At 40.5% G+C, this 16,307-nt stretch overlaps 1 protein-coding gene across 3 annotated transcripts in view; it reads left to right on the top strand.

Moving 5' to 3' along the window:
- LOC109910634 (proteasomal ATPase-associated factor 1) overlaps positions 1–16,307 on the top strand; it is a 92,939-nt gene that overhangs the window by 7,051 nt on the left and 69,581 nt on the right. For 2 of the 3 annotated variants that reach the window (XM_020509853.2, XM_048597629.1), the window contains exons 3-7: positions 2,828–2,931; positions 3,035–3,124; positions 5,337–5,435; positions 6,071–6,221; positions 10,626–10,820. In XM_020509853.2, coding sequence (XP_020365442.2) covers positions 2,828–2,931; positions 3,035–3,124; positions 5,337–5,435; positions 6,071–6,221; positions 10,626–10,820 — 639 coding nt within the window. Of the gene's footprint in view, positions 1–2,827; positions 2,932–3,015; positions 3,125–5,336; positions 5,436–6,070; positions 6,222–10,625; positions 10,821–16,307 lie in introns of all 3 variants that reach the window. The other variant, XM_048597630.1, reaches the window with a different exon arrangement.

Genomic DNA, 16,307 nt, shown 5'->3' with positions numbered 1-16,307 from the left:
AGGCCAAGCAGCATCATAGGAGCTTGGCCTGCTGTGTTCATCCAGCCCTGCACCTTGTTGTCTCGGATTCTCCAGCATCTGCAGTTCCTACTATCTCTCACCTCATTAATTAGCTGATCATTTTTAACTTTGAAAGTTAGGAGTGAGCATCTTGTTACTTGAACTCAGCTCTTAAATGAAAAATTTCAAATTTATGTCATAACTGTCCTTTGATGTAGGAAGTAAAATCTAATATCAGCTATTGAACATATTGTTTCACTTTAATTTCCCTCTAAGAAGTTTTATTTTCAACAGGGTGTGGGTCCACAGGGGAATTTGACTCTAGTTCCTTACTTGAATGGTGGTTTATTTGCATTGCCTGATTATTTAACCATGAGTACACCACAGCTGAAAACCTTCCTGACTCTGGTCAGAGTGAACTATACGGTAAATGGAAAAGCCCTGGGGAAAATTGATGCACAGAGAGGTCTGGGTGTTCAGGTCCGTTGTACCCTGAAGGTGGCAACGCAGGTCGATAGAGTGGTCAAGAAGGCATACGGCATGCTTTCATTCATCAAACAGAGTATTGAGTACAAGAGTTGGCAGGTCATGTTACAGTTGTACAGGACTTTGGTTCGACCACATTTGGAATACTGCGTACAGTTCTGATCATCACATTACCAAAAGGATGTGGATGCTTTGGAGAGGGTGCAGAGGAGGTTCACCAAAGTGTTTCCTGGTATGGAGTGCGCTAGCTATGAAGAGAGGTTGTGTAGATTAGGATTATTTACATTAGAAAGACGGAGGTTGAGGGGGGGACCTGATTAAGGTCTACAAAATCATGAGAGGTGTAGACAGAGTGGATAGCAAGAAGCTTTTTCCCAGAATGGGGGGCTCAATTACTAGGGGTCACGATTTCAAGGTGAGAGGGGAAAAGTTTAAGGGAGTATTGCGTGGAAAGTTGTTTACGCAGAGGGTGATGGGTGCCTGGAACACGTTGCCAGCGGAGGTGGTAGAGGCGGGCACTAGAGCGTCATTTAAGATGTATCCACACAGATACATGAATGGGCAGGGTGCAGAGGGATACAGATCCTTGGGAAATAGGCGACAGGTTTCGATAGAGAATCTGGATCGGCACAGGCTTGGAGGGCCGAAGGGCCTGTTCCTGTGCTGTAATCTTCTTTGTTCTTTGGTGTCGGCTTGCACTTGCAGCATGCCTTGAATCTTCAAGATGGCAGCGGTCTAGCAGCACAGCTTGCGGCTCCTTAGCCCAGGACCCTGGTGCTTGTCTACTCCATTCGCATTTTACTTTTTTCTTCCTTTCACTGATTTTTCTTAATGTTTACATTTGTCATCTTACGTTTTTAACTTCGGTGGAAGGCATGTTCTCCCGATTGGGCCCAGTGAAGAGAAGCTTTCCAGCCCAACGTGCTGATCTCAGCTTTGTGCAGCTGTCTCCTGTTGTGGTGGCCTCGTCCCAGGGGGTGATATCGGCTTGGTGTAGTGGTCTCCAGGTTTGGCATTCTTATCCTGGCATAAAGGTCTCATCAGTGTGCAAGTCTTCAGCGGATTCCAGGTATTCCAGTGGCCCGCCATGCCGATATCATCCAGTCCCAGCGTTGAGGTTTCGTTCTGGCATGCGGCATGGAGATCTTGTATTCCAGCCTGGAGCAGCAGTCTGCTGTTGTGGCAGCATTTTCCCAGAGGGGCAGTTTGGCTTGCGTGGCGGTCTCCAAGTTTGGCAATCTTGTCCTGGCATGGAGATCTCATCAGTGTAGAAGTCATCTTTGGCGGCAGCTTCCTGGTATTCCAGCATGCACTGTCTTAGTGGTCTCTTCCCCGAACTGAAATTGATCTGGGATGCATTCTGCCTTAATTTTTACTTTTATTTATGACTTCTGACATTAATGCAGGTGCCATGGTATGGCAACATAAAACATTTCACCTTTTTTTTTGTAAAAATACACATGACAATAAATTGCTATTCTGTTCTATTCAGCAGGAAATTTGGGTTAAGCAGAACTATGAAGCTTGTCTTATTCCCACTTATACCATTGCAGTCCTCATTTGTAACATAATCAGCACCCTTGTGACCACCTTAGCTGGAATTGGTTAACTTAGTTTAGGTCGCAGATTGAGTCTGGAATCTTCATAACTCGTGGACTATTACTACACCGTGCAGTATGTTAACCCATTTGCTATGAACTATTTGGACTTTTAATTTCAAATGTTTGTTAAATCAGAGCTCAGTTTCTTTGAAGTATATGCTGACGTTTTAGGGACAGATGCACAGACAATATACTCAAGCACCTTGAAGAGCATTTACATTCAAAAGCTAATATTCTGAGTGAGTGTGCATTAGTCCCAGTGCTGATATTGAATCCACAATAACCTAATTTCAACAGATGGTACAACACCTGAAGTTATCTGCAAATTTGTGCCATGACTTTTGATCTTTCCAATATAGGAAAGCCTTCACTAAAGAAATATTTTCATTTTTATGTAACATACTTCACAACCTATGGCCATCAAAGCCAATGAACTATGTTTTTCAGAAGTGCAATTGCTGTTGTGAGAAAACTTTGCGGCTAGTTTGAACATAGTGAGATACCACAATCAGCAGTGCAATGGAATAAATATTGGCCAGAACACAAGGGAGAACTTCCCTGCTATTTAATATTTGTGAAAAAGTCTTCTTTAGGCCAACCTGAGAGGATAGATGGGCCTGCGTTTAGCATCTCATCTGAACAACAGAGATTTCACAAGGTGATTTATTTGTTGTTGATATATCCCATTAATGGCATGATTAATTAATGATAACATGGTCTAATGTCCATTTCTAATTTAGGAACAGCTACTTTATACGGCTGTATTAAGTGTCAAGGAGTTGGTAAAGATGGGGTCCCAGTGGTAACAGCTTCAGAAGGGTTTGAAGTCACAGAGATTACAAAGGTGAGATTTTCCTCCATGTATTATTTTTCTTAGTGCCATCTCTGAAAAGGTAGCATTTTAAACATTGAAACATTAAGTTTTTAGAAATTTTTTTCAATTACAGAAGAGTATTCTAATCTCCTGTCCTGATGGGAATGCAGCCTCCAAGTTTCTTATGCCTTATACAACCTTTTCTGGAATACACTCAAAAAGTGTAAGTCTTTTTTTAAATTACTTTATATAAGCTGAATAATATTGACATTTTTCCTGAAGTAAGCATTTTTAGAAGTGCAATCGTTGTAGTAGGAAATGTAGCAGTTTTCAAATTGATTTGTTTACATAGAATCCCTTGTGATTAATTTGGAAACTTCTGAATTTAGACACATCAATTCTAGATATTTTACCATTAGCTTATAATAGTAAGGCAGCACAAAAACACGTTATAATTAAATATTAACCTTGAGGTTAACTATCTTTGTCCAAGTTCTGGTTTCAATTCCCTTTAATCGAACGTTAACAATGGTTGTGGATTTGTTTCAAGATTTCTAAGGTGGCAGGAATGATATGCTCTCAATGAAACTAATAATGTTTCATTAATTGGTTTAAAATATTTTAAGGATAGTAATCCGGCAAGTGTGCATTTAATTGCAAAGAATATTACTTTGTCTTTTATGTATTATGGCAGTGTCTCCTAAACCTCTTTTTGCTGAGCCCCTTGTTATGAGATTCACATCTCATGGTTCAGTCCTTTTTATAAGAAATAATACTTTTTCATTGAGTGGAAGGATTTCGTTTGTTGTACAAATGCATTGTTTAAGTCTTTTCATCTGCCTGAAGTCTTTGATAAACAAGGTTTTCTTCTAATGCTGTCTTATGGTTGTGTATTGAGGAACTGAATTGCCTACTCCTAATTTTTATGTGCAATGGGTATTATATCTCAAAGGTTATCTCTTAGGTATCAGTGTCTCCTGATGATTTAGAGAATATTTTAGTTAATTCACAGTCCTAAAATAGTATGTGTAGTCTAGAGTAGACTTAGTTATACAACTAATAGAACTATTTGTTCACAGGTCTGAAAACTAACTCAGACGTTACTACGCAAAGTGAACGTGATCTAAAAATTCATATGCAATTTCTTTACAAATGATTCTTTATCTCAATTCCAGTTGCCTAGCCTGTCCTGGATAATGGATCTTGATCTATTATTATATATTGTTACTAAAGCAGGAATTTTAGATCTGCAATTGTGTAAATTCCATCCAATTAAAACTACAAACAAATTTTATGTCGTTCAAGGCACATTTTTAAAATTCATTTGGTTCTCAACCTCCCTGAAATGTTGTCCTCTTGCTACCTGAAGGTAGCAGCTCATACAGTTCTATAGCACCACGGGCTTCTTACTTAAGTGAATACCTTCCACATTTCAGCCGTGGTGCGCACTGATTTCTGATTTCCATTGTCTGGCAGTTGGTTGTACCAAGTTGCTGTCAAGTCAATGGATTTCGATATTCTGGCTTCTGACCATTAATCACTGCTAGCCAACCATGGAGCCCCCCTCATCTTTGCCAGATGTTAGAAAGGGGGAGAAGTGCTCCCATATCACCAGCCAGTGCAGTATCTCTCTCATCACTTGTGACAAATGAACAAAATTATGAATAAATATAGTTATGAAGAACAATAAACTAATTTGAATCTATAAGCACACTAGCTATCTAACCTATTCTTCACAGGTTCGTTACCCTGGTATTTTCCCCCTGATTGGGAACTTTGGTACAGAATAGAGCGAGGAACCTTCCTTGATCTTTGATGTTGCAATCTCCAGCCACTCTTCCATTTTCATTAAACCTTCATCAGTCACTATGAGGCACATATAAGCAAATCCTTTTGACTTTTGTTCCCCCCCTGTTCGGAAACGCCTAGTCTCTCCTCAGCAACTCATCACAACACCATTCTGTCAAGCAGTAAGTTGAAGGAATGGAAGCTGGAAGGTGTTCCCCTGCAGTCACACTGGTTTGCAAATATCATGCAGAGGCCCTAATTGTTCATGAGTCTTAGAGATGGTTGTTTTTAAAATTTTACATGACTTTTTTTAAAAATCAGTTTTGAGTTATGGAACAAAAACAGAAGTTCCTAGGAACAAAAACAGAAGTTGCTAGAAAAGCTCAGTAGGTCTGGCAGCATCTGTGAAGAAAAAATCAGTTAATGTTTTGGGTCCAGTGACCCTTCCTCAGAACCGGACCTGAGCTTTTCTAGCAACTTCTGTTTTTGTTCCTGATCCACAGCTCTTTTGTTTTTTATTTGAGTTATGGAAGATAGATTTCTGGTGTTTATGTAAAGCACTGATTTTGTTGAACCTGATGTATCTTTCAAAATAAAATTGTATTTCCAAAATTATGTACATTATCTCTCTTACCCTCACCCCCTAGATCACCAGTATGGATATTTCTAGTGGTGGAGGGCTGGGAGTATCTTGCAGTACAGATGGAACAATGCGAATCTGGCAAGCCAACAATGGAGAATTGAGGGTTTGTGTATCTATTTACTGCAGTAAACTCCTGACCGAGTAGTTTAAAAAATTTATAGTTCAAGGTCTGTCTTTGAACAGCTTCTGTAGAAAGATTATGTGAGCTTATCGTTCTGGTTTGAATGCTGAATCACTGTTTAACATCAAACATCGTAACAAGTTGGTTATGTGTTTTAAATAACTTGAGAATTTTCTACCCAAATTAATTCTATGTTGACAATAACAGGCCCCCAAGAGAGATTATTAAGCCATTATCACATCATAAACAAGGTAAACTGAAGATGAAACGATTTATAACAGTTATATGTGAGCCTTGAGTTACAATTACTACCTTACAATCCTTCTGTTGTAGCTATTATGTTTTGTATTAGTTGATCTCATACTGTGCAAGTAATTAGTTATATTTTTGGTGTATTTATTATGGGTGCCAATGCAAAGTGAACTGGCAAAATAATTAATCAGTAGTGACAACCATGCTGAAGGGTTTGATGTCATAACATAATCGTTGCTACTTTATTTAATGTCAGATATTGATCTCTGAGAAATATCACAGCTGATGTTCCAAAGGGTGTGCAGATATGTGGGTATGTGAATTGGAAGGTCTTGTATCTAATCCATTGTAATTTTAAATTTCAGAGAGATCTGGTTGGCCACGTGTATGATGTGAATTGTTGTAGGTTCTTTCCCTCGGGGATTGTGGTTCTAAGTGGAGGAATGGACGCTCAGTTGAAAATTTGGTCTGTTGAAGATGGAAATTGTTCTGTAACTTTGAATGGACACAAAGGAGGTATAGAGAACTATTAACACAGCGTTTTAAGAAACAAAATAGTGATGGTATTCTATTTTACATGAAACAATGATTCTGAAAAACAAATCCATTAAGAACATTGTAAATTTAGATACAGGTTCAAAACTTGGTATGCATCGACTGTTCTATCAGATTTGCTATAGTATAGATTTCGGACCAGTGGATAATGTACCTCGCAGGAAAGAAGATGTTTGTGGTTGTTGGAGATCACTCATCTCAACTCCAGGACGTCACTGCGGAGTCCCTCAGGGTAGTGTCCTAGTTGCTTAGGAGCACTACAACCTGCAAGTTACATTCCAAGTCGTGCACAATCCTGACTTGGGAATATAACACCAATCCCTCACTGTTCCTGGGTCAATAACCTGGATTTCTTTCTCCTAACAGCAGTGTGGATGTGCCTGTATTCCAAGGACTGCAGCAGTTCAAGAAGGCAGCTCACCACTACACTCTCTAAGGTCATTGAGGATAAATGCTGGCTTAGCCAGTGATGCCAACAACCCTGTGAATGGACAAATAATGCTTTTGAAAAAGTATCTACAGGGGGGAACATTCTTTTCACTTCCTGCTGCTTTTCCTTCCATCCCTCTTGAAACTGAATGCTTCTCAGTGCTAATCTAGACCGGATCAAGAACTGATGAAATTCAGCCGACTATTAGGATTGCAGAGGGAGAAAGGGAATGGGTGACCAAAAGGCAGAAAAAAAGCAGGAAGGCAGTGCAGGTGTCCCCTGCGGTCATCTCCCTCCAAAACAGGTATACTTTTTTGGATATTGTTGGGAGAGATGGCTCACCAGGGGAAGGCAGCAGTAGCCAGGTTCATGGCACTGTGGCTGGCTCTGCTGTACAGAAGGGCGGGCAAAAGAGTGGAAGGGCTATAGTCATAGGGGATTCGATTGTAAGGGGAGTAGATAGGCGGTTCTGTGGTCGAAAACGAGACTCCTGAATGGTACGTTGCCTCCCAGGTGCACGGGTCAGGGATGTCTCAAATTGACTGCAGGACATTCTGAAGGGAGAGGGTGAACAGCCAGTTGTCGTGGTGCATATAGGCACCAATGATATAGGTAGAAAAAATGGGATGAGGTCCTACAAGCAGAATTTAGGGAATTCGGAGCCAAGTTAAAATGTAGGACCTCAGAGGTAGTAATCTCAGGATTGCTACCAGTGCCACGTGCTAGTCAGCGTAGAAATGAAAGAATAGGCAGGATAAATGAGTGGCTTGAGAGATGGTGCAGGAGGGAAGGGTTCAGATTTTTGGGACATTGGGACCGGTTCTGGGGGAGGTGGGACTATTACAAATCGGACGGTCTACACTTGGGCAGGACTGGAACCAATGTCCTAGGGGCTGCTTTTGCTAACGCTGTTGGGGAGGGTTTAAGCTAATGTGGATTGGGGATGGGAGCCAAATGAGGAGGCTAATGGACAGTAAGGAGGTAGTAACTAAAACCTGTAAGGAACTAGATAATGAAGTCAGTGTGACTAAGGGGAAGAGTAGGCAGAGAGCAGATGATGAACACAAAGGGACAGATGGTTTGAGGTGCATTTGTTTTAATGCGAGAAGTGTAATAGGTAAGGTAGATGAACTTAGGGCTTGGATTAGTACCTGGGAGTATGATGTTATTGCTATTACTGAGACTTGGTTGAGGGAAGGGCAAGATTGGCAACTAAATATCCCAGGATATAGATGCTTCAGGCGGGATAGAGAGGGAGGTAAAAGGGGTAGAGGAGTTGCATTACTGGTCAAAGAGGATATCACAGCTATGCTGAAGGAGGGCACTATTGAGGACTCGAGCAGTGAGGCAATATGGGCAGAGCTCAGAAATAGGAGAGGTGTGGTAACAATGTTGGGGCTGTACTACAGGCCTCCCAACAGCGAGCATGAGATAGAGGCACAAATATGTAGACAGATTATGGAAAGATGTAGGAGCAACAGGGTGGTGGTGATGGGAGATTTTAATTTTACCAACATTGACTGGGATTCACTTAGTGTTAGGGGTTTAGATGGAGCAGAATTTGTAAGGAATATCCAGGAGGGTTCTCTAGAGCAGTATGTAAATAGTCCAACTCGGGAAGGGGCCATACTGGACCTGGTGTTGGGGAATGAGCCTGGCCAGGCGGTTGAAGTTTCAGTAGGGGGTTACTTTGGGAATAGTGATCACAATTCTGTAAGTTTTAGAGTACTGATGGACAAAGATGAGAGTGGTCGTAAAGGAAGAGTGCTGAATTGGGGGAAGGCCAACTATAGCAAAATTCGGCAGGAGCTGGGGAATATGGATTGGGAGCAGCTGTTTGAGGGTAAATGCACATTTGATATGTGGGAGGCTTTTAAAGAGAGGTTGATTAGATTGCAGGACAGACATGTCCTTGTGAAAATGAGGGATAGAAAGGGCAAGATTAGGGAACCATGGATGACAGGTGAAATTGTGAGACTAGCAAAGAGGAAAAACGAAGCATACATAAGGTCTAGGTGACTGAAAACAGACGAAGCTTTGGAAAAATATCGGGAAAGTAGGACCCAGCTGAAACGAGGAATTAAGAGGGCTAAAAGAGGTCATGAAATATCTTTAGTTAACAGGCTAAATGGTTAATGTTAACTCTGTGCCCAATATTTGAGAACAGTTGTATGTTTCTAATATTTATTGTATCATATATTTTAAAATTTTAATGCTGCTTTAAATCCAGCGTTTTCTGGATGCATTTTTATTTTTGAGTTGTAAAGCGTACTATTGTTCACTGCGGACAGCTTTCTAATGTTCTGGAAAGTCATTTTCTTATTGAATGACAGAGAATAATGATAATAAATAAAAACGTAGGCAGTTGTTGCATGTATTTGAACTTGAGTTGGAGGAGTCCTAATTTTGCTTGACTTTTGAAGTTGTCTTTTGAATTTTATTCTGCAAGACAGCATTTATATCTATATATTAACATTTTTTTTGTCCTGTCCATTAGAAATGTGTAATCCAGTAATCTGTGAATATCGTAACATTCAGGGAGCTTGGTGTCTTAATATTAACCACATTCAAATGCTTGCTATATTTGGTTCTACATTGCAGTAGGCAGTAAGATTTTCAGTAGGTCACTCCATATAGTTCAGGGGCCAGTGGAGAGCAGTTCAAGAGTTACAGTCAGCTTGTGATTGAATGACAGAGCCAGAAGCAAGCTCCATGCAGAAAAGTGCGGCCAAGAATGCCATTGGTTCTTTGTAGTTGGGGCTTGGAGAGAAGCGCCAAGAGCTGTTGAAGGTCCTGAAAACAGCTAATGGTTGCTGGTTGAGCCTTAGGAAAGTCCTGAAGGCTGAGAGTATGACCACTTAGCACAATTAATACCTCCAGTACAGCTGAAAGACATGATTGAAAAATCTAAGCACTATTTGCTTGGTGCAGCTGAGCAACATTAGAGCTCAGGAAAAAAAAAACTCCAGGTGTGGTACATGCTTGTTGAAGCTTACAGTCTGTGAAAAACTGGACCCGAGCTTGTGAGTACAAGCTGGAGTACAGTTTCCAGGAACCAGATGATCTTAGACCCAGGAAAGGAAGGTGAATGTGAGCAGTTGTTGAGATCATAGTGGAGTGTTTTTTGAGTGTTCTAAATCTGGGTCTTTAATAGAGAAGATTGGAATCCTATGTAAATATTTGATGATCCACAGTGTTGCTAACTTATGGAGGTTGCAGAGAAATCCACGGGATACATCTTGATTGCATTTTTGGTTTGATCTGTTCTGAGGGGTGTATGATTGCAGTTTGTCTGTTATCCATATAATTAACTTTTTTTTTCAGTAGCTTATAGAATATTAACATCAAATGTCTCGGCATTTATTACCCATCCATAATTATAATCCACCTGGAATTACATGTAGGTCAGACAAGGTAAACATGGTAGATTAACCTTCCCTAAAGGACATTTGTGGCAATCAACATTTGATTGTCATAAATATCAATTTGGTTTTTCAATCAACATTTGTGACGGCCATCATTAGGCTAAGTATTTTTTACCAGATTTTTATTGAATTGATCTGCCATGGTGGGATTCGAACCCATGTCCCCAAAACACTAGTATGGAGTTCTGGAAAACTAGCCCAGTGACATTGCTGCTATGCCGCTGCCTCCCCTACATTGTATTACTTTTCAAACTTTATGTAGTAAAGTTGATTGCTGTTGTTCAAGACAGTGGAATGTTGTGGTTTTAGTTTCTTAATACCTGTAATGTCACACATTATCTACTGTACAAAAAAAATTACTGATCCCTATCCAGACCCTAATACATATTGGTGGTTCTGGTCTAGAATCATAGCACATATTTTCTTACTCAATATTGAAAATATTTTTGTGTTTACAAATTATATTGATGTTTGTTTAAAGTTGGGTTTCCTTTTTAATTTTGTTTTTAGGTATTCTTGACACAGCAATCATAGAACGTGGGCGCAATGTCATCTCAGCCTCCAGGGATGGAACAGCAAGATTGTGGGATTGTGGCATGTCCACTTGCCTTGCAGTTCTAGTGGATTGTGGGACTCCCATTAATGGCTGTTCACTTGATGTTGCTGAAAACACAGTGAATTTGGGTTCTCCTGAGCATTCACCAAGTAAGTAGACTGTTGAAACAGATTGTCAATCGCCCTAAGTTGTTCCAGTTATTCCTTTAGATTCTTGGAACATGTAGACCAGGAAGATGAACTTTGTTCCCATTTTGTGGTGTTACACAATCTCATTGGGGGCCATGATAGGTCCCATTGCTGAGGGAACTCGGTTAGAGAGGGGATTTTCTACTGTTGCTAATTGTGCTCACCATCCAAATATCACTGTTGTCCTTAACTGAACCCAATGTAATGTACACCACAGCATCGATTCTATCTGGTAAACTGATTTTTCCATCTAAATTTGTCAATTTGTATCCCTTGGACTGATAGCTGTAATGACAGTTAAGAGTTGATTGTAAGGTAGTAGGTTACGTGTAAACCAGACCAGGTAAGAACAGCAGATTTCCTTTCCTGGTGGGTGAATCAAGTAAGTATTTTACGACAAACAGCAACGGTTACATTATGGCCATTAAACTAGCTTTAATTCTGGATTTTATTGAATTCAAATTTTACCATCTGCCGTGGTGAGGTTTGAACCCATGTCCCCATAACATTAGCCTGGGTCTCTGGAATGGTAGTCCAGTGACATTAACACTAGCCACTGCTTCCCCAAATATGTCGTCATAGAATCATACAGCACAGAAATGCAATGTTCAATCCAACTCATCCGTGCCGACCAGACACCCCAATCCAATCTAGTCTCATTTGCCAGCATTTAGCTTTCATCTCTCTTAAACCCTTCCTATTCATGTACCCATCTAGATTTCTTTTAAATGTTATAATTGTACCCACCTCCACCACTTCCTCTTGCAGTTCATTCCATCCAAACACAACACTCAGTGTGAAAAAGTTACCCTCCGGTTCCTTTTATATCTTTCTCCTCTCACTTCTTGAAATATGCCCCCTAGTTTTAGACTACCCAACCCTGGAGAAAAGACCTTAGCTATTCATTTTATCCACTCCCTCATGATTTTATAAACCTCTATAAGGTCACCCCCTCAGCCTCCGACACTCAAAGGCGAAAAGTCCCAGCCTATTCACCCTCTCTATAGCTCAAACCCAGTAACATCCTTTTAAGTCTTTTCTGCACCCTTTCCAGTTTAACAAAATCCTTTCTATAGCAGGGTGACCAGAATTGTACACAGTAGTCTGAAGGTGGCCATACCAATGTCCTGTACAGCCGCAACATGACATCCCAACTCTTATATTCAGTGCACTGACCAGTGAAGGCAAGCATGTCAAATGCCGCCTTCACCACCCTGTCTACCTGTGACTCCACTTTCAAGGAACTATGCATCTTCACCCCTCGGTCTCTCTGTTCAGTAACAGTCCCCAAGGCCCTACCATTAATTGTGTAAGTCCTGCCCAGGTTTGCCTTTTACAATTTTCTTACATTTGCCCGCATTGCTGTGTCTTGTTGACTTTGCTGTGAGCAGTGTGGACATTTTCTCCCTTTCACTGCATCACTAACACCAATTTGACATCTCAATCACTCCTTCACCGCTGTTAGCAACCTCTGCCTTTGGATGTGGACACCCTCACCAACTGTTCCCTGGCTGTTACTACCGCTCTGTCTACAAAATAAAAACCATCATTTTCCAGCCCCTTTCAGTTCAGAACAAGAGTTAGATCAGACTCTAGACATTAACTGATTCTCTTTCCATACAAGTTCCCTGATCTGTCCGAAGCATTCTGTTAAAATATATCAAGGAAGGTTTAATAATGTTTCAATTAAGACTTACACTAGCAATTGACAACCAAGCTTTCTAGTCACTACACATTGGAATTCCATTGTCACGTTCCTCTGCCACTCCAGCACTATATTTTCTTTCAAGACCAACCATAAAGCTCAGCTATTTGCTCAAGCATTTTTCTCTTCCCTCGTATCTTCATTCTGCCATCTGTTTATTTCTGATTATTCCTCTGAAAGATCACTGTTATATTCTTCTGCTTTAAGGGTACAACACAAGCACAAGTTGTTGTAGTAAGTTGCTTTTAAAATGTTGCCACTCTTCCAGTATCTCATCGAATAGAATTATAGATTCTCTGTGAAGACATAGCAAATGAGTTGCTAATTTGATCTCTCACTTTTTTTGTACCTACTATTAGTTTATCAGTATCTAAGCTGCGAGTCCTGTTTTTGTACCGTGTTCAAATTAGTCATTTATAAATGTTTTATTGTTATTTCGTGGGATGTGAGTATCATTGGATAGGCTAGCATTTATTACCTATTCTTGATTTCCTTTGAAGATTGTGGTGAGCTGTCCCCTTCCATCACTGTTAGGGTTAAGTCAACCCATAGTGCTGTTCGGGAATGACATTCAGGATTTTGATGTAGCGACAGTTTCCATACATCTGCTGTCCTTGTTCTTCTAGCTAGTACAAATGCAGATTGGAATATGCTTATAAAAGAGTATTGGTGAGTTATTGCAGTACATCTGTAGACCATGCATATTGCTGCCATTATATATCAATATTTGAGGGAGTGAATGTTGACAGTGCTGATCTAGTGGTCTGCTTTGTTTTGTATGGTATTGGGCTTTTTAGGTGTTGGTGGAAATGCACTCATTCAGGCACATGGAGAATATACCATCGCACCCTAACATATGCCTTGTAGATTCAGCAATGTAACTGCAGTTATATAAGCAAAACTGTCAACGTTGGGAAAATTCTAGAGGTGAATTTGGTGCAATTCAACCATGGTTCATAGAATGCAGGGTACAAAATCTGGTCCTATACTAAGTGGAATTTAGAAGAAGTAAAGGTGTTCTTACTGAATTATATAAGATTCTGAAAGAGTTTGATCGAATCGATGCTGTCCCATTTAAAGCATAAACATAGCAAAGGTATTTTCCCTAGGGTGGGGAAGTTCAAAACAAGGGGGTATATTTGTAAGGTGCGAGGAGAAAGATTTAAAAGTGACCTGAGGGGCAACCTTTTCATACAGATCGTGGTTTGTATGTGTAATGAACTGCCAGAGGAAGTGGTAGATGCAAGTATAGTTACAACATTTAAAAGACATTGAAACAAGTACATGAATAGGAGAGGTTTAGAGGGATATGGGCCAAATGCAGGCAAGTAGGACTAGATTTAGTTTGGAAAACTTGTTCGGCATGGATGAGTTGGATGGAAGGGTCTGTTTATGTGCTGTATGGCTCTGACTCTATGACTATACTTCTCCCAAAGGGTTGTTAGTCTTTGGAATTATCTTCCACAGAAAAAAGTGGAGTTGGATCATTGAATACATTCATGGCTGAGTGATCCAGATATTTAATTGGCAAAAAAAAAAGTCCAGGAATATGACAGCAAGCAAGAAAGTACTATTAAGACCATAGTTAGATCTGCCATGTTCTTATTGTGCCAGTTCCATCACTCAATAAGACAAATGGGCTACTGTTGCTTCTATTTCCTATGATCTTACATATTGTGTCAAGCAAAAATCTTTTCTGTCAGTTTCTAATCAGCTGCCAGAGGTGGCATGTATATGCAGTGGATAGCCTTGAAACAGTGATTGAATCATGTTGTCTTGGTGCTGTCTCTTGAGGAAGAAGATCATTTGCTGTTGGATTGTGTTGTTAGAAAAAAAAAACGTAGGTTCACAGTTGGGATGGGATAGCAGATTGTTGGATCTCATTCTTGTTTTCAATTCTCTCAGAATCGATCCTTCAGCTAGGTTAACGTGGGCTCTGTACCTTTTTGAGTTTAATTTTTAAAAATAGTTCCTTACAGTAAAACATCACTAACAAAAATCAATTTTAACCTGCAAAATGGTTCTCTTATTTCCATAGACATCACCCCCCACACACGCAACTCTGTATGTGATCTCCTAAATCTGGAGGCTGATGAACTTGGAGACTGTCCTGTTCATCTTCATACATTTGGAGTGTTAATAGTTATGATTGATAAATGTGTATTAGTGATGAAAGGGAGACAACTAGAGTTATTGGTTGTTGCACCATAAATAGAGCCCTGCTGTTCATGTTGCAAAAAAAAACTGCGTTGCAGAATGTAATCCCCAAATACTAATAAAAATCCTGAAATTCAATGTAATGAAAATTAACTTAATTTATTCTTCACCTTGAAGCAATGACCTTGATGGTAGACCTTTATTTGGGGCTGTTTTGCAGTTGTTTGAGTTTTTGATTTGTTAAGCTTTTTTAATGCAGCTGTGTCAGCTTTTTTAAAAAGTCATGAGCTTTACTGAGATTTGTAAGTTGGCATGTTTGCAGTTCCACAGTGGCATGTTGAAAACTCTCATGATGCATCTTTCGGAAAAACACAGGGTTTGTCAGCAGCAGTTCAAAAATTCAAAATTCAGATCCAAGTAAAATTTACAACCCAATTCTAAGGCTCCAGGCTCAGTTAGGGACATTTCTGGCTGACAATTGTAACATTATGATGCTGCATGTATTTGCCAGAAGAATGAGAGGCAATTTAATCGAAACATACGGGGATTCTGAAGAGGCTTGACAGGGTTGTCACTGAGAGGTTATTTTCTCTGACTGAGGAATCTATAATATATGGGCACAGACTCAGGATTAGAATCATTGAATCCCTGAAATGTGGAAGCAGGCCATTTGGCCCATCAAGTGTACACCAGCCCTCCAAAGAGCATCCCAACCCCATACCCGATCCCTGTAACCTTGCATTTCCCATTGCTCATCCACCTAGCCAGCACATCCTGGATACCATGGGAGGTGATTGCCAAGTGGTATTATTGCTGGACTGTTAATCCAGAGACCCAGATAATGTTCCATGGACTGGGTTCGAATCCCACCATGGCAGATGGTTATAGGAACTAGACAGGAAAGTGGTATTGAGGCTTCTTAACGAGGGCCCTGTCATCAATCGCTGCAACACTGTTCTCAATCTACTTTGCTGTAATGCTTTACCTTGCCACCGAAAAGCTCCCCACTGGAGTGGAGCTAAGCTACAGAACCAGCGGAAAACCAGTGTCAGCAGCGGTATGCGAATGATGTTTGTGTACACGCAAATTCAGAGGACAAACTCCAGACCATTGTCAGCAGCTTTATGGAGGCATATGAGAGTAGGGACCTTGTCATGAATGTGCATGAGATGACAGTCCCCCACCAACCTGGCCTGGTAATGTGGAGCAAACCCCCAATCCTCAAGGTCCATGAGGGGGCCTAAGAGATTGTTGGCTACTTCCAATACCTTGAGTGTCTGGTTGGCCAAAGCAGTTATTAATGAAGAGACAAAAACAGAAGTTGCTGGAAAAGCTCAGGGTCAGGTCTGAAGAAGGGTCATCGGACCTGAAACATTAACTCTGATCTTTTCTTCACAGATGCTGCCAGACCTGCTGAGCTTTTGCAGCAACTTATGTTTTTGTTCCTGACTTACAGCATCTGCAGTTCTTTCAGTTTTTATTGATTGAAGAGATTCAGCACTGCCTCCAGTGTGCAGGGTGTTCAAGCACAAGAACATCAGATCTGATGCCAGGCTAATGGTATGCAGAGCTGTGGTGCTACCGCG

Source organism: Rhincodon typus, chromosome 6, assembly GCF_021869965.1.
Source record: "Rhincodon typus isolate 14 chromosome 6, sRhiTyp1.1, whole genome shotgun sequence".
Lineage (NCBI taxonomy): Eukaryota > Metazoa > Chordata > Chondrichthyes > Orectolobiformes > Rhincodontidae > Rhincodon > Rhincodon typus.
This window is presented reverse-complemented; position numbering and strand designations above follow the sequence as displayed.